Genomic DNA, 19340 nt, shown 5'->3' with positions numbered 1-19340 from the left:
TTTGAATGTATTCATAGTTCAATCTTGATAGGTTGTATGTGTCTAGAAATTGGTCCATTTCTTCTAGATATTCCAATTTATTGGCACATAGTTGCTCATAGTAGCCACTAATGATCCTTTGAATTTCTGCAGTGTCAGATGTAATGTCTCCTTTTTATGTCTGATTTTGGTTATTTGTGTACTCTGTTTTTTTCTTAGTCTGGCTAAAGATTTGTTCATTTTAACTTAAAAAAAAAAAACGTTTTTGTTCTATTGATCTTTTGTATTGTTTTCTTCATTTCATTTATTTCTGCTCTGATTTTATTGTATTTTTCTTCTACTAATTTTGGGTTTGGTTTACTCTTGCTTTTCTAGTTCCTTACGATGCTTCATTAGATTGTTTATTTGAAGTTTTTCTTTTTTTTTTAATGATTTAGGCACTTATAGCTATGAACTTTCCTCTTAGGATTGCTTTTGCTGTATCCTATAGGTCTTGGTACGCTGTGATTCCATTATCATTTGTTTCAAGAAATTTTTCAATTCCCTTCTTAATTTCTTCATTGACCCATGGGTCATTCAGGAGCATTTTTTTTGTGACCTAACATATGGCCTATCCTTGAGAATAATCTATGTGCTGACGAAAAGAATGTGTATTCAACCATTGGATAAAATGTTTTGTAAATATTAGGTCGCTTTGGTCCACAGTGTAAATTAAATCCAATGTTTCTTTGTTGATTTTCCGTCTGGAAGGTCTGTCTAGTGCTGAAAGTGAGGTATTAAAGTCTCCAGCTATTATTGCAGTGAGGCACATCTCTCTTTCCTTACCTCTCATAATATTTCCTGTATATATCTGGGTACTCAAACATTGAGTGCATATGTATTTCAAATTGTTATATCCTCTTGCTGAATTCACCTCTTTATCTTTATATGGTGAACTTATGTCTTCTTACAGTTTTTGTCTTGAAATTTATTTTTTTCTGATATGAATATAGCTACTACTGCTCTTTTGTGATTTCCACTGGCATGCAATATGTTTTTCTATCACTGTATTTTCAATCTATGAGTGTCTTTATAGGTGAAGTGTGTTGCTTGTAGGAAACAGGTTATTGCGTATTATTTTTTTAACCATTCAGCCACTCTGTCTTTTGATTAGAGAGGTTAGTCCGTTTACATGCAGTGTTACTATTGATAAGTAAGGACTTACTCCTGCCATTTTATTATTTGTTTTCTGGTTGTTTTGTGGTTTATTCTTCCTTCTTTCCTTTCTTCCTGCCTTCCTTTTAGTGAAGGTGTTTTTCTCTAGTGACATGGTGTAATTTTCTTTTCATTTTTTTGTGTATCCCTTGTAAGTTTTTTGCTTTGAGGTTACCACGAGGTTTGCAAATACTGGCTTATAACCCATTATTTTAAGCCAGTAACAACTTACCACTGTTTGCAAACAAAACAAACAAGTAAAAAGAAAACTAGTAAAAAATCTACATCTTAACTTTAATCACCTCCTTTTTAACTTTCTGCTGTTTCTATTTATATCTTATTGTACTGTCTATGTCTTTGAATGTTGTTGTAGTTACTATTTTTTATTGGTTCATCATTAAGTCTTTCTACTTAGGATAAGAGTAATTTATACACCACAGTGTTATAATAATCTGTGTTTTCCTGTGTACTTACTATTACCAATGAGTTTTTTACATTCAGATGATTATTTATTGCTCATTAAAAATCCTTTTCTTTCTGATTGCAGTATTCTCATCAGCATTTCTTGTGGGACAGGTCTGGTGTTGATGAAATCCCTCAGCTTTTCTTTGTCTGGGAAGCCTTTATTTCTCCTCATGTTTGAAGGATATTTTCACCAGATATATTACTCTATGGTAAAAGCTTTTTTTTCATTGGCACTTTAAATATGTCATACCGCTCTCTCCTGGCCTGTAAAGTTTCCACTGAAAAGTCTGCTGCCAGATGTATTGGAGCTCCTTCGTATGTTATTTGTTTCTCTGTCTTACTGTTTTTAGGATCCTTTCTTTATCCTTGAGCTTTGGGAGTTTGATTATTAACTGTCTTGAGGCATCGTTCTTTGGGTTGAATCTGCTTGGTGTTCTATAACCTTCTTGTACTTAAATGTTAATATTTTTCTCTAGGTTTGGGAAGTTCTCTGATATTATTCATTTGAATAAACTTTATACCCCTATCTCTTTCTACCTTATCTTTAAGGCCAAAACTCTTAGATTTGCCCTTTTGAGGCTATTTTCTAAATCTTGTAGGTATGCTTCATTATTCTTTTTTCTTTTGTCTAGTCTGACATATATTTTCAAATAGCCTACCTTAAAGTTTACTAATTCTTTCTTCTGCTAGATCAATTCTACTATTAAAAGACTCATGCTTTCTCCACTATGTCAGTTGCATTTTTCAGCTCCAGAGTTTCTGTTGGATTTTCTTTATTATTTCAATCTCTTTGTTAAATTTATCTGATAGAATTCTGAATTCTTTCTTGGCATTCTATTTTTTTTTTTTTGTTTTACTTTCCTCATAACAGCTATTTTGATTTATCTGTCTGAAAGGTCACATATCTCTGTTTCTCCAGGATTGGTCCCCGGTGCCATATTTGGTTCATTTGGTGAAGTCATATTTTCCTGGATGGTCTTGATACTTGTGGATATTTATCTGTGTCTGGCCATTGAAGAGTTAGGCATTTATTGTAGTTTTTGCAGGCTGGGCTTGTTTATAACCTGCCTTTCTTGGGCAGGCTTTTCCAGGTATTTGAAAGGACTTGCGTATTGTTATCTAGCTGTATCTGCTTTAGGGGACACCCTAAGCCTAGTAATGTAGTTCTTGGAGACTAGTAGAGGTACTGCCTTGATAGTCTTGAACAAGATCTGAAAGAATTCTCTGGATTACCAGGCAGAGACTCTTGTTCTCTTTCCTTACTTTCTCCCAAACAAATGGAGTCTCTCTGTTCTGAGCCACCTGGAGCTGGGGATGAAGTGACATAAGTAACCTGGTGGCCACCACCACTGGAACTGTGCTGGGTCAGACCTGAAGCCAACACAGCACTCGGTCTCACCTATGGCCTGCTATAACCACTCGCTGGTGACTGCCTATGTTTGCTCAAGGCCCTGGGGCTCTACAATTAGCATGTGGCAAAGTGAGCCAGGCCAGTGTCCTTCCTTCCAGGGTGGTGAGATCCCCCAGGGCCTAGGCGGAATCAGAGGTGCCATCCAGCAGCCAGGGACTAGAGTCAAAATCCTTAGAAGTCTACTTGGTGTTCTATTGTACTGCAGCTGAGTTGATACTCAGACCACAAGACACAGTTCTTCCCATTCTTCCCTCTCCTTTCCAAAGGCAGAGGAGTCTCACCACGTGGCCACTGCCACCACAAGCCCACGGGTAGTACTGCCAGTCTACTGCCAGTGTTCCCTTAAGGCCCAAGGTCTCTTAAGTTAGCTTTTGGTGAATGTTGCCTGGCCTAGAACTCACCCTTCAGGGCATTGGGCTCCCTTCTGTCCCTGGGCGGGTCCAGAAATGCTGTGAAAGAGCCAACTCCTGGGATCAGGGACCCCAAGAGCCCTCTTTGTTCTCTACACCTCTGTGGCTGAGCTGGTACCTAAGGTTCAAGACAAAGTCTCCTTTACTTTTCATAGCAGATGATTAATCCTGCCAAGGCTGGGTCTTTCCCTTCAAGGTTCCTTTCTTCTTGCCCAGGATGTGTCTAGAAATGTCATACAGGAGCTAGGGTCTGAAAAGAAGTCTTCACAACTATGTCCAGTGCCCTATGCTCCTGTGGCTGAGCTGGTATCCAAGAAGCAAGAAGAAGTTCTCCCCACTCTTCCTCCTCCTCTCCTAAAGTGGGAGGAAGGTATCTCTTACGGATCTGCAAGCTGTGCAGCCTGGACTTAGGAAACGGGTGGCATCAACACTCCCCTAGCACTCCACCCCAGCTGATATTTTAGAGGTCACTTGTTCTCCAAGTCCACTAGCTCTGAGCCCAGTTCAACACAGGACTTGCCTAGGAGTTACAGTCCTTGTGGCCTAGACTACCTTTCAAGTTTATTTAGGGCCCCAGAGCCCTTGAGCCTGAGGTGGTGAGGCTTTCAGGAATTCAAGTTCTGACCACTGGGATGAAAGATTTCCCTCTGGCTAGGGATGGTTTAAATATTCCCTCCGGGCTGGGCACTGTGGCTCACACCTGTAATCCCAGCACTTTGGGAGGCCGAGGTGGGTGGATAACCTGAGGTCAGGAGTTCGAGCCCAGCCTGACCAACATGGTGAAACCTCTTCTCTACTAAAAATACAAAAATTAGCCGGGCATGGTAGCGGGCGCCTGTAATCCCAGCTACTCGGGAGGCTGAGGCACAAGAATCACTTGAACCCAGGAGGCAGAGATTGCGGTGAGCCAAGATCGGGCCATTGCATTCCACCCTGGGTGACATAGCGAGACTCTGTCTCAAAAAAATAAAAAATTTAAATAAATAAATAAATAAATAAATTCCCTCTGTGGGTGGGCATCAGCTGAGTTTGGTCTGGTTTTGCTTTCTTCTATAACAAGCAACACTGAATTTAATGTCTCACAATTGTTGCACTCTCCCTCTCCCAAGCAAACAGATTTTCTCTTCTGTTTTGTGGGATCACTGCTGGGGAATGGAGGAGTGGTGGTCTCGGTGATTCAAGAGTGTTTTTCCTACCTCTTCAGTACATCTTTCAGCAATATGAAGTTTAAACCAAATACTGTGAGTGCTCACCTGATTTTTGGTTCTTACGAAAGTGCTTTTTATCTGTAGCAGTGCCCTTGCCAAGGGGACAATTAGTGGAGCCTTCTATTCTGCCATCTTGCTCTGCCCCCATCTCCTATATTTAAGCTATATTTTCTTACAAGTTTTAGTTAGAGATTAGATAGATTGATAAATAAAGATAGATAACCGTGTGTTTAATTTTTGAAATGTGTTAATATCATCAAACCAGTATCTAAATTTGGGATAGCATAATGGAAATACTTTCTCTATTATTTAAAAAGATACACTCAGGAGAAAAAAATCACATTTGGGGAAATGAATCTTAAATATACACTGTGGGTGAAACGGAAAAATACATAAAGTAAATACAGCATTGTCAATTTTGTCATTTAATTGAATTTTAATATTCTATATGTTACATGTTCTTAACACTGTTGAAAGATAAATGAAAGGGAGAAAAGATACAGTTAACTGTGTAACTTGTCATTCAGAAAGGTCTGATCTTCTCTATAGTATAAAATTTCAATTATCTTCAAAGCTATTGGTATAAATCTCAATATTTGCAGTTTATTTCAAATTTTAATGAATTATATATACACACATGAATAAATATACATATATGCTTATGTGTGTATGTATCTTTTAAAGAAAAAAAAATTGCACCTATAATGAAAGGTCGGAGTTTCGATCTGGATTAATGTTCTACTGTGCCACCTAATAGCAGGGTGGACATAGGCAGGAAGTATGTCATTTAAGGCTTGAATTTCTCACTCATAAAATGGGGATACCACAGCCTACTCCTTTTGACCATTCTAGTAAATAAGATTTTTTAAATGCATATAAAGAGCTTAGTGTAGTGCCTGGCACAAGATAAATGCTCGATATTATTATTGGAAGCTATTTTATTGTATCACCTCCATCGTTAATTTAAATGAGTTATTACTTTATTAAATGGAAATTTACAAACTAGTAATCATGAAAAAGTATATTTTTTCATATTGAGAAAACATTTTCAGAGTTAAACGCATGTTTGTTGATACAGTAAGAACCCTACAGTCTCTTGACTTGCAGCTCTGCAGTCAACTTCCCAAGATACCCTCACTGTGAGAAGTCTCTGCTGCAGCCAGCCAGCGTTCCATCGTGCCCTATCATCCAGCCCACTAGAACAACAGGAGAGTCAAGAGAACGTTTTAGCATATGGCACACTCCACAGAGCATGCATGTCTTCTAAATCATCCTTGCAAACCCGTGGCTGGCCTTCCCATGATGCTTTTTCATCTTAACTAGTTAGTACTGTCTGTAAGGGGATTTGATATTTCTCAACATGTGGCCATTTTCTTTGGTTCTTGTAGCATAGACAAGGCAAAAGGAGTAGAGGAAAAGAAGTGTTGAATGAAAGACTATGCTTACACATTTTTCCACACATTCAAATTGCTTTGCTTTCTAGTTATTTTTTTTCCTACACTGTATTCTGTCCCTTCATTCTCTTCTGACTCAAATGGAAATTTACACACATATTTCTGGCCACAAAAGGAAAAATATTTTTTCTACATTTGAAAACTCAAACGCCAATAAATAGCTGTAGAGGTTAAAACAAACAAACAAACAGCAACAACAACAAAAAAAAACAGTTTTTTTTCTTTTCCCACCATTGCTCCCCACTATGCTCAATGTGATCCCAAACCTCAGCCTCAAATAAATCCTAAGCACTTTTACATGCTAGAGCAGTCGCATTTTCAAGTATTTAAAAATTCCTGTTTAATTAAAAAAATTTAATCTCACATCCAATTCCGTGTTCTCCCATTCCTTCCCAGCACAGACCTGACCCAACAGCTATGATCTGTCTTTTCTTTCTTCTTTCCACTTTATTTCCTACTTTCCAGCGGTGCTCTGGCACTTTCCAGGTCAGACAAGAAGGAGAAAAGCTTCCACTTAGATGGTACAATTTGTGGTTCTCACATGGGTGTTAAATGTTCAACATGATGGCATTTATCCACATGCTGCTGCTTTCTCTTGTGGGGTGTATTGAGGTCTTTGAAGAGATCTTGCCCCCTAGCAGGCAGCCTTATTGGGTGTGATCCTAACAACCCTATTCAAACTTATCTTCATGACCACTTGGTTCACAGTAACCATTTCACATTCCTGGGCTGCCAAAATCTAGAACTATAGGATATTCTCAGGAACTATTATTTATTGTTCTTCATTTAAGTTTCCTCAAGTAGCTCAGTATGAAATTGAGGTGTTCTAGAAAACTCTGAAACTCAATACAAGGCATGATAGGTAAGGATCTGAACTTCTCTATAGTGGTTGTCTTGCTCCTCTCCTTATTTATCTTGATGAAGAAATAATATCCCCACTTCTCTATTGACAGCTGGGGTTGGAGGGAGAAGCCATAGCAAATCCATCTTCTAAACTGACAACCTTGTTTTAAGACAGCATTACTTGTGCATGTATGTATATGAGTTGGAGGCAGGCAACAAGAAAGAATCATAAAATTGGTTTCCCTAATTCGTAGCGAGACCGGTTTTCTTCAGCCATTCTCAATTTAGCATCTGAGATTACATGTGACTCATTCCAAGTTCCGAAAACAGTCGTTTAACTTCCTGTTACAATTTCTTAAGTTGTACATTACCTTCTGACTCCTACAAAGGATCCTGCTCTGTTGACATTTGTATTTTCACAGTTCTTGTCCATGACGGTGACTTAGAAAATTCCCTTGAGTTCAAAAATTATGGAAGAGACACAATGGAATATTATTATAAGATGGGCTGGATTAGTTTTATCTGGGGGTATGTGAATAGGCTTTGTATATATTTCTTCTTGCCTTTTCTTTCTCCCCTTTGTAGCAACAAATCTTATACAAAGATTATTTTACCTATTCTTTGCATTTAGTTCCTTGTGGATCCATATAAACAAAGGAAATATGAGTTGAGATAAATACCATTCATTTTGTACACTCACCACCTATCTTCTTGACTATTGCTACTTATAAGGAGGTTTATCAATCAGAAAATTCTTACATTTTCTGAAATATCCTAGCAATCTCTTTCATAAATTCAAATAGGTATTTTGCCTAGATTTCCAGATTGAAACAAGCTATGGCAAAACTGAAAGCATAATTCCTTTGGTACTACCAAAACAATATTATTGGAATATCCAAGAAGGATATTCTGTTTCAAGATTGCATGTGTATAGACTCATGCTGAACTTTCAGCACTTGTCATAGAAGACTTCACCACTTCCTCTTTTTCGAATCTAAACAGAAAATAATATTAAGTAATATTTATTGATTATAATTCCAGGTACTGTGATGAATAATCATGAAAATAACCTTAAGAAGCAGGTATAATTAGTATCTCCATGAGACAATGGAAATACAGGTTAAAAAATATTTTCAGCCAAGCAATTAGAGGGGTAGAACCAGGATTCAAGCCCAGATCTTTCTCACTCTCACTTCTCACTCCTCACTCCCACAAGAAAACCTTTACCATTTGTACATACTACTTTATCTACCCTAATAAGAATTAAAAGCATTATGTAAACTCTTTAGGAAATAACACTGGTTTTTCTGGGAGAGGTGGGGGATGGTGGGCAAGGGGAACTCCTTCAATTTAACTCTTTCTGTAAACTAAGCCTGAGTTAGAATCAATTACTTGAAATATTCCTGTGCTATATACTTCAATTTGAGTAGAAAAAAATATTATTTTTTAAATGTTCCTCTTGACTTCTACCTTTGCTATGTAAACTCCCTCCCTTCCGTCTTTTCGTTCTTCAGCACCTTTCTTTCCAAACCAATTGCCAGACAACCATTAAGCTCCAAAATTACATGGCCTGTCCCAGGTCTCGAAAAAAGCTGTATTTTTTAATGAGTGGGGTAAGCGCTTATCGTAATATAAATTGGAAATTTTTCAGGGAAAAATAGATTGGTAAATGATTTCATTATATTTTATTTTAGTTAAATGCTAATTAAAGCGTATTATTAGTGTGACTCACTTTGTTCAACCTACTGAGAAGTTCTTTGATATTCTGGCGTGGTTAAACTAAGGTAGTACACTATATTTTGTTCATTCTGTGTTTACAAGGATGTTTTCAATGTTTAAGAGGAAAAGAGACATGAGTTTATATTTCAACATACCAGGAAGACTTAAAACAGCTAGGCATTTGTAGCTTGTGGATAAAGTATCAATTACATTATCCACTAATGGGGGAGCTTTGCTCAGAAAGAAATTCAGAAGAATCAGACTTAAACCTACTAACCATATGTATAAACTTGATTCTCTAAGCTAATATGCTCAAGACATTTATCAGTAGTTGACTGAGGAAGAAGAGTCTAACTGCTTAATCCTGGATTCAAATTTTATTAATTATATTTAAAATATATTTGGTTTTAAAGTAAATATGTATTTCTCTGGACTCAGCGAAAGCATTTATTAGATATTTGATTATATTAATTTTGTGCTTCTAGTAAGAATTATAGAACTTTTACACCATAAGGGCTCCGAAAGATTAAGTCAAATCCCTTCAGATCAGGAATACGTTGTTTTATAAAGGGATATAATTAAAACCAGTGGACTCCATCAGTGCAGAGATAATAACTGTGTGCCACCAACTTGAAAAGAAAATGAATGTACATGGGTTTCACTGATTAGCTGCATGTAATTAGGAAATTTAAGCGAATTGGAATTAGAGTACCCAATTCAAACATTGTGCCCATGACAACAAAACACTGCCTGAGTTGCAGCTATTACAGCCTGAAGTTTTCCGACTATAGTGAATCCGATTATATCTAGTAAATTTTTTATAATTTGAGTAGCTGTTACTTATACACATATGCTATGAAAACACGGTGATCCATAATGCCTCTCTTGTCAGTTATTGTTCATTAAAATTGGAGGTAAGGTAAGAGAAGGATGATCTTATTTGTTGACATTAAGTTGAAGATGGGCTATCTTGTCTTGAAAATAAATTAGCAGCAGTAAGAAAACCTCAAGGACCTGATTTCAAGTAGTAAAACAAATGTTTTTAAAACTTAGATCATTAGTTGAAATTTGAAATCACATCGAGTACTTTCAAAAAGTGAATTAAATAGAAGGGAATCAAATTGTAGAAGGAAGCCTTCTTTTGCTTTCTTAGTTTCTCAAAATGGAAATTTTCCCCAAAATGTTCACTTTTTTAAAAAAATTTTTACTCAAAGTTAAAACTTTTAAAAATCTAAATTGGTAAATTGTTTTTTAAATAAAAGTATCAATGGACGTGAAACAATACTACCAAAGCTTCAACGGTTTTGATTTCAAATAGTTACTTTGTTTTATTCTATTAATATCTTTTAAATAGGCTTCTAGATGTTCACTAGAGTGCCTAGAGCCTACTCTAAAACTGTAATCTAGAGTTTCTGAGCAACCTTTTTTTTTAGATGATGGTTTAGGGTTGAACAAAGTAGAAAAAGGACCTTCAATGCCTAGTCTTTCCACAGAAACCTATGATCATAGGAATGATGTCCTCACAGAAGAGGATTCAAAGCCCTGAATTTAGAGTACAAATTTAGTGCAATTTAACAGACGAAGTACTGGGTCTGGTATACATTACCCATGTTATTTAAATGTGAGTTTTCAGAGATAAATATGAAGAGTGTATGTGTGTGTGTGTATGTGTGTGTATATACATTTTAAAAAACAATACTAAGAGAAGCAGTAATGGCATGATATCAATAAATTATTAATATCTTGTATCCACTATTTATTTGACTATGCTTTGATGGTCACAATATTCAGAAGTCTGAGATTAGCCAAAAAGGGAATATTTGAAAATTTGAATCCCTGTCCTTTTACATACACAGTTAAACTAGCTCCATTCTTGTGTGTCTTACCCATAACATTGATCAGAAAATAAATTTAGACTAATACTACATAACAGTGGTTTTTCAGACATGGTTATAAGGCATACTGATATGTCACAGTTTGTTACATGTGGCAACAACTATGACTACTAATACATAACTCAATAAATGATTTGTTTGCTGTTCATATAAATTAGGTCATATTTACAGTTATTGCTCTAATTGCATCATTTTTCTCAGTTGAATTCCATGTGATTTCTTGAATGAGAGAAAAAAAGGGTATTCAATTCCATGCAATTCTGAGGGAATCCGTGAGATGAACTCCACATATGAATAACCCTCAGTATGTATCCAACAGTGAAAGAATAAAGATTGGTAACTGCTGCTGCATAATCCTATATTGGTAGCAGCTGCATGTGCCTGAGCAAGAGAATTGTGCACATGGAGAAAAGGGCCAAAGGATACTGAAAGGTAGACCCTGACAAATAAAGGTTATTTATTTCCATGGAGCCAATTATATATTCACAGGTTTTGCTCACCCTCTTTTCTGGCCCAAGGAGAATTTGTTTTCTTCCTTTCCGGGAGTATATAAATTCCACTTCAGTTTATCTGGTGTATAAAAGGCTGTGTGAATACCTACCAGTAATTAATAGCCTTTCATTCCAAGTAAGTAATATGTAGGAATTTATTGTTTATGAGTATATCAATATCGTTTAAAAATGATATGCCGGAATAGAAAGGCAACGCTGAAGTGTAAAATTGCTAATGCAGGCTCATAGCCTGGAAAATGATTTCTTTTAATAGTTTTCTTCATTTAAAAGTTCTCCATTTGAAAATGTTCCCTTTCAACTGCAGATTTCGTGGTTTGGTGCAATGAAGGGGAAATTTATTCCTTTGACACATTTATTCTTTTAAAAGTTATTCATTTGAAAAAGTTTCACTGGTTGCCTATAAATTTTGCAGTTTGCAGAGAGATTCATTCTTGACAGATTTTTTAAAATGTTTATTCATTTAAGTAGTTTCTCACTCCGTGGAATTGTTGCTAAGGTTTAAAAAAATAAATACTGAAGCTTCCTGGGGGTTCTGGTAAGGCAGTAATGCTAATCTTGACCTGTGGATTTTTCAGTAGCTCTGCAAGCCCCAGGATAACGAAAAAAGAGTCACATCATTAGCAAAGAGGAGAAAAGTGAGCAATTTTAAGGACAAAATTTACCTAATCATTATTAGATGTTCTTAGCTCTAGTATTACTTAGAAATCGCTACCACAGAGCATTTTCAAGAGGTGTGGTGCAATAAGTGGTCATGAAAAAAAAGTATATCAAAATCTGCCACATAGATTTGAAAGCAGGGTGTTTCTGTCACTAATATTTTGTTTTAATCTTTAATATGACCATTCTGACTTCAAACAAACTTTTGACTTATTTCAGGATTTTACCCAAAGTAGGTTGGGAGTTATTATTCTCCTCACTCTCCACCCATTTTTATCCACAGTTCCGAAGACAGCACCCACCAATGTAAGTGGAAGAAGTGGAAGAAGGCATGAGTTAGTCATTGCCTGGGAGGTAAGAAAAACACATCGTCTCACAAATTACCTCACATGTTTGTTTGGCTTAGTGTGATATTTAATTATTTTATGATTAAGCAGTCCACCTGATTCATTTAGAGGCTAAAAACAGTGGGAGGAAGGAATTAACCACTGCTGAATAAATGCCACTTTACCCAGGCTATCTCATTTAGCCCATACAACAATCTTACCAGTTGGGATGATTTTCTTCACTTTACAAATCATGAAACTGAGGCACCGTTGCATATTTTCCCTTATAAACAGAATTGTGACTTTGATTACAAAATTTGTGTTATTTTATCTATCTCATCATATGCCTCCAAAGTATCATTTGTCAAAGAAAAATATTGGAGATGAAGGGGGAGGGGGTGTGAAGAGTACATTTATTTTCCATGAAGCCACCTTCCTTTTTTGATGTTAAATAACCTTATTATTGAATGTAACTAGCTCACAGAAATCTGTCTTAGAATATACTGAAATGGAAATGTCTGTTAGAGTAAATAGAGCAACTCCTTGACAATCTCTAAGGATCAGAAAGTGTACAGAGATAACTTTTTCCAGTAAGAATTATTCCATGAGCACATCATCTATCCTATTTTTTTGTCCATTCCCTCTTTTCTTCGATAAAACTTCATATATTGTTTTTGATGTCTACAGAGGTATTAACTTTCCAATATCTGACCTTCGCTGAGGCCAGATCTCTCTAAATGGAATTGCCTTTCCATGTAAGCTTCAATATATTGGGCTTTGTCTCTTTTCCACCACTCAATACATGGCTTTTCTTCATATCAAAATTCAAGGAAAAAAACTACTTAACAAATATTTATTGCGTATCTACTGTGTGTGAAGCACTGTGCTAGACAGTGGCTGGTAACTTTTCCACATTGACTGGTCAATCACAATTACTCCTTTCTGTGCTGTGTAGTTGAAGCCCATGTAACCAATTTAAATCTAAGCCATATAGCACAAGAAGCGTCTTGAATACTGTAGTCCAATTTTTTCATGTCAGTAACCATAAAAGCAATTGCAAAGCACACTACAAAAAAGGTTTTAACATTACTACATCTTACTTTTGTGGTCTAAAGCGTTCTGCAGAGCATTACCAGTGACAAGATATTCCCAACCACCAGACCATAGGACAATTTTCCCCAACATGTTAATCCAAAGATCTTCATTTCATATACATGACTAATTGGAGCAAATTTGTTTCACTTCAAAAGTTTTCGATTCTCTTGAGAGTTTTTGTACATTTCAATTGATACAATTTTTCTTCTTTTACCTTTAAAGCTTTTTAACTTTCAAAGAAGTGCCAAAGTGATTGTACTATTTTGGCTTCCAATGTAGTATAAAGATTTGAGATTCTCCCTTTCTCTAGCTATCTATAATTTTTTTTAATTAAGAATTTGGAGAAAGTGGATTTTTAATCAATCATTTTGCTGATAATTAATTACATTTTTCTTCTTTAGCCAGTATCTGAAGAGTTTCAGAATGGGGAAGGCTTCGGCTATATTGTGGCTTTCAGACCAAACGGAACACGTGGCTGGAAGGAAAAAATGGTGACATCCTCAGAAGCTTCCAAATTCATTTATCGAGATGAAAGTGTCCCTCCTCTTACTCCCTTTGAAGTGAAAGTTGGCGTTTATAACAATAAAGGAGATGGGCCTTTTAGTCAAATTGTGGTCATCTGTTCAGCTGAAGGAGGTCAGCTTTTCTTTCCTATTATTTTTATTTAACATTTTATTTTGTTATACAAATAATCAGACATTGTTGTACATATATTAGAAAATACAAATAAGGCAAAATAAACTCATTCATAATCTCACTAAATTTTTCGGATATATATTTTCCAAACTTTTTTAAATTTTTTAAATTAAAAGTTGATTATTCCACATATGTTGCTTTATGTTTTTCACACCCTAACAATATATGGCAAACATATATCCATGAAAACAACAATATCAGTAATCCCTGCAGTGTATTCCTTTCTCTGGGTTGATATTAAGCCAATCCTCTTTGGTTTGAAATTTAGATACTTTTATATTTTTCAATATATACATAAAGTAGATTTAAATAAATGCTTCATTTATGTGACAAATAAATATTTATTTCTAACCCTATGCATAAAGCACTGTACTAATAAAGACATTTCAGACAGGGCTTTTTCTTGGAAGCTTTTCAAACACATCATGAAATCCTATGGCAATCTTATGAAATAGACATTATTGCCTCCATTACATAGAAAGAGAAATTGACTTTCAGAAAAGTTAAAGAACGTGCTAAAGGTTACACTGCTTGTAACTGAGAATTAAATCCAGGTTTGTTTAACCACTAACTCCTTGATTTTTGTATAACATGCTGCCTTCATATGCATGACCATGTTTAATTCACAAGATAGAACTCGTAAGTAGGCAGTACCGAGTAGACAATATACCTATTTTACAGATGAGTAAACTGAAAAATGGTTATACTCAATACATGGTAGTGCTACAGTGGAAACCTAGCTTCCTACATCAAAGATCCTGAGTTGTTTCAAGTTTTAATATAAAAATGCCATTTTCTGGGTGAGAGAAAGTATAATAATAGATCTAGCCCCCTAAAGTCAGCTTTTCCTCTTAGTTCTTCTTCTGTTCAAATTCAGGATTTCAATTAACCTTAACAAGTGGGGGGAAAAAATGAGAAAAGGAAAAAACAGCCTATGTTGCCTAAATTTACAAATGACTGAGAAAATGTTCCACCAAAGGCAGCATTCACTTTCCCCTCCCAATAAGTGTGGTAAATATTCTTATACCTCCTCTGTGCCCACATGTAGGACTTGAACAGCTCAAGAGTATTGTTCATAATTAATTATTATATCCCCCCATGAAGCTATGAGCTTCACGGGGGATATAAATATAGTCATGTGAATATTTAAAAACAAAGATAATGTTTGATTTATGGAAGATGTAGTTTTTCAATAGCAAGCTGCCTCATATTTTTATAATATAGAGCCAAACTTGAAAGCAGAATCAGAAAGTTTATCTTAGCATAAGGATAACCAGGGAAGTGAGGAATCGAGTAATGGCAAGGAACTATAGGTATTCTGATGAGATACCGATTGCACTTAGCATCTCAGATTTCTGATGTATTTTCAGATAAAGTCCATATACCATGTTACTTATGTTATCTAATGTAAAGGTTAAAACCAAATATGAAATTGGAATATCAAGCCTTAATCTACATCTCAGGAAACTGAGTCTCAGAGAGGTTAAGTAACATGCTCAAATTCACACCAGTAAGTGACAGTTACAAGAAATGATAGTAAGTGACAGAGCTAGGATTTTAACCAGGTCTATATGACTGGAAAGCACATTTTTTAACTACTACACTATACTGCCTCATCAGCAATGTATACAGTAATGATATTTTCTATTATTTATCGCTCAAAAGATCTATTTTGAAATACATGTGTTATTCAGGAAGTGCATATTCTTTTTCCTTTTAAAATGTTGGAACCTAATTATCAATTACATAGCACCAAAGGTCGCATGAGAAATTAATTGGAGAAGTTGGTGAACATGCTTTGTATAGTAACAACAGTGCTGCCTTTGAGAAATTCAGCTTTGTAATTTCTTTGTCAACCTTTGCTTTGAAATTAATTTATAGCAGCCGCCATGGGTGTTTTTACATTGTGTTTTCTTAAACTTGAAATGGCTTGCCTTTGGAGATTTCTCTTTCAAGCTAGATAGAAAATATGCATATTTTCTTTTAAAGACACTGAGGTTACTCCTGTAACATATTTCATAGTAATGTAACACTTCATTTATTTTAGTCAACTGAAATATGAAATACACTAGGCAAATTAAATCTGGATAGAGTCCTTTGTTCTGACACTGAAATTCAAGCCTATATTTGGCATTTGCTCACTAATTAAGTTTACAAATTTGGAACTTTATATGTAAATATGAGTAAAATGTTAGCATCATTAGAGTGTGTCAACCAAGAAAGGCAGGACAAGGGAAAAGAAAAGCATTAACCTGAGTTCAAATCTGATCACACTAACTAGACCATCTTGGGCAGTTTATTCACCTCTCTGAGGCTTAGCTTCCTCCACTTTAAAAATGAAGGTCTCAAAATAGAACATCTCTGGAATCCTATACAAATCTAAAATTAAAACTCTGTCAATTTATTCTATGCTCTAAAACATTATTTTAGCCGGGAGCAGTGGCTTATGCCTATAATCGCAATACATTGGGAGGTTAAGGCAGGAGGATCACTTGAGCCCAGGAATTTGAGGCTGCAGTGGGCTATGGCAATGATGGCTTCATTACATTGCAACCTGTGTGAAAGAGTGAGACCCTGTCTCAAAAATATTAATAATAATAAGTGGATTAAAATAAAACATTCTTTTTAACAATTGTCCTAATATAGATGGTAGTAATAGATCAACTTTTGCTATACAATAAAAAGGGAAAATCAACATCCTTTTTTAGTCACTTCGCAATTTGCTTTACTTAAAAAGGAGGGAGCATTTCAAAAATTAAACCATTTTAAAAAAGAGTAAAGGCCTGAAATAAACTTGTAAAATAATACATTATGCTCTTGCCAGTGCAGGTTTCTCCCCTCAATGTCTGTGGATGTTCATACAGCTTCACAGTGTGTCTTTTATCATTATATTCTTGCCCAAGGCCCAACTAATCTGAGCGAAATTGTATTTCTCCAAAAGACAAATCCTGCTTCCTGATTCTTCCATTAACCCAATCCAATTGTTTATCACCTTGAAATCCCTCCACATTCTTAGATACAGTAAAGAACAAGAGGAGTGAGACTGCCTTTCTATTTCTGTTATGGGCTTAGTTCTTCCTCTTCCTTTCAAGTTTACCAGATACATGCCTTAAGCACTGTGAAAAAGCCACCTTTTCACAGCCCACACCAAGCTGGGAAGAAAAATGTCAAATGCAGCTACCAGAATTTATGTTATTGGGAGGGAAGCACAGAACAGAAAAACTTACAAGGCACACCTTACAGTACTACTTCTCAACCTATTTCCCAATGGAACATGGATAGTAGATGACATTCATACCCAGAACATGCTTTTATAAGTGTGTATGTGCATTCTCCATTCTATCCCTTTCTTTTCCTCTCAATAAAGCATATCAGAATGCAAATAAAATTACATTATTTTAGACAAAACCTTGGATTGACATGTTTTTCAAAGAAATCATCATTTACAAATGTTGATGCTTGATCAATAAATCACTTGGGATATGACCTTAACTCTCACAACTCTGAGGTTTACTATTGCCCTAGAGTACTGTCAGAAAAGGTTTTAAATGGTTTTTCTGCTAACACCTGTAAGCCTTTGAAACCTTTCAATGTTGCCACAAGAGAAGCAACGCTTAATGACTCTGTCAGTGCCAAGCAGCATCTGACATAAGCCCTGGAAAAAGAGATATTTGCCTGCCAAGATATCCATGTACCCTGTACATGTGGCAAATATCTTTGCCCTTTAACCCAAACAAGGTTTATGTGCATTCCTAATCCTGACTTCAGACCTCTAGGGTATGATATAATTCTATACAACACCCTAATTTTGGAAACAATTCCATTTAAAAAAAGTAGTGAAGTTTCAAAATAAGTTCTCAATATGCATGGTAAAACTGATAAAAATTAATTTTTTTCCAAAATAAAAAATTAAATTGGCTTTTTCTTCCACATTTCAAGAAATAATGAATACTCAAACATACCCATTTTCCACTTAGTTTTTCTCACCATAACTTCGGAAATGAAAAGAACTGGAGCATTCAATTAAACCTAATAGAAAAACGGAAGAAAAATTGATATAGTTAATTATAGGTTGAAAGATTTATTTACTTGTGATGTGCTTTATCGTTTATCCTTTCTAGTTTTCTTGGCTTTCGCCTTATCTGTAAAAAATGTCCTGCTCATATATTTATTAAACCTAAAAAGCCTGTCCTCATTTGCAGAATATAATATACAATTATCTCATTGCAAGTGGAGCTACCACAGCTCAAATTAAAACCTAACATTCCTAAGGTGTTATTCTCCAGATCCATCCTTAGCTGAAACTGAGCTCAGTGGGATTTATGTGAACTTGAAAATTAATAAATTGACATATTAGTTGTAAAATACAAGAAGTAATTTCCTGTCTTTTCCAGATGATCTATTTGGATTAGTGCCTATAAAAGTTCAACTACAGCTGTCTTCACTGAATTTTTAAATAATGAAACCATACCCTTTCTCTCAAGGAGTTTATTAAAGTCTCTTTTGATTAATGCTGTTGCTCTAAGGGTCTCTTGGGAAGGGATCTCTTGGGAAGTCAGATGTATAAGCAATATTACAAGCACATACCCCAATATTACATGAAGAACTCCAGCTGCTAGGTCACTTAATACAAATGTATCATCTAAATTCATGAACATGGTAATGCTGTTCAACATTTTTAATCTAACAGAAACAAACCTATCAATCAGCCTGTCCACTACATATCCCAAGATTACAGTGAAGGAGTTAGATATGGCATAATTAATATCATCACAAGTAACAGAAAAAAAAAGAGGTTTCCTTCTAAGTCTTTGATTCCACTAGATATAATGCTAGTACAGTCTCAGAAATTAGTTCCTGAACTTTTATTAAATTACCCCAGTGTAATAGATGGGAATGAGAGTGGCAGAAAACATCCTGTGATTTAGAGATCGGGAGAGTTTTAGAGATGCCTGAATGTGACATGACTGAGGAGGAGCTGTGCAGCTATGGTTCAAAATTACCAAGGAGTCTGTGAAACAGGAATCAAAGGAGTTAATAGTGAGCCTGTGGCAGGGTTAAGTGGGTGATGATGGGGGTCTAGATGGTTTCTGGCAAGATCTAGAAATAGACAGCCCAAGTGGGGAGCCCAACACAAACATTCTTGAGAGAAGTTAGATGTGGAGGGGCAAAGGGGAAAGAGAAATAGAAAAGGAAAAAGCATCAGGTAAGTGTAACGTAGACATAGGCACAGAAGCAGAACAGCGTGGTGCTCAGGGCCTGACTGCCTGTATTCAAATCCTACCTCCACATTTAAGCAGCTGTGGGATCTTAAGTAGCTTAACCTCTCTGCCCCTTGATTTCTTCATCTGAAAAATGCTAGTAGTAGTAATATGGTTGTTGGGAAGATTAAGACATGTAAAGAATTAAGAACAGGGTTTGGAACACAGCAGAGCCTCAATAAATGGCAATTATTAGTATTTTGAGTTATCCCCAC

General features: G+C 35.7%; 1 protein-coding gene across 2 annotated transcripts in view; it reads left to right on the top strand.

Moving 5' to 3' along the window:
* CNTN5 (contactin 5) overlaps positions 1-19340 on the top strand; it is a 1343728-nt gene that overhangs the window by 1270144 nt on the left and 54244 nt on the right. For both annotated transcript variants that reach the window (XM_003253028.3, XM_003253029.3), the window contains 2 exons: positions 12031-12101; positions 13570-13804. In XM_003253028.3, coding sequence (XP_003253076.1) covers positions 12031-12101; positions 13570-13804 — 306 coding nt within the window. The remainder of the gene's footprint in view (positions 1-12030; positions 12102-13569; positions 13805-19340) is intronic.

Source organism: Nomascus leucogenys, chromosome 15 (assembly GCF_006542625.1).
Source record: "Nomascus leucogenys isolate Asia chromosome 15, Asia_NLE_v1, whole genome shotgun sequence".
Taxonomy (NCBI): domain Eukaryota; kingdom Metazoa; phylum Chordata; class Mammalia; order Primates; family Hylobatidae; genus Nomascus; species Nomascus leucogenys.
Note: the sequence above shows the minus strand (reverse complement) of the source record. Positions and strands in the feature narration are given on the sequence as shown.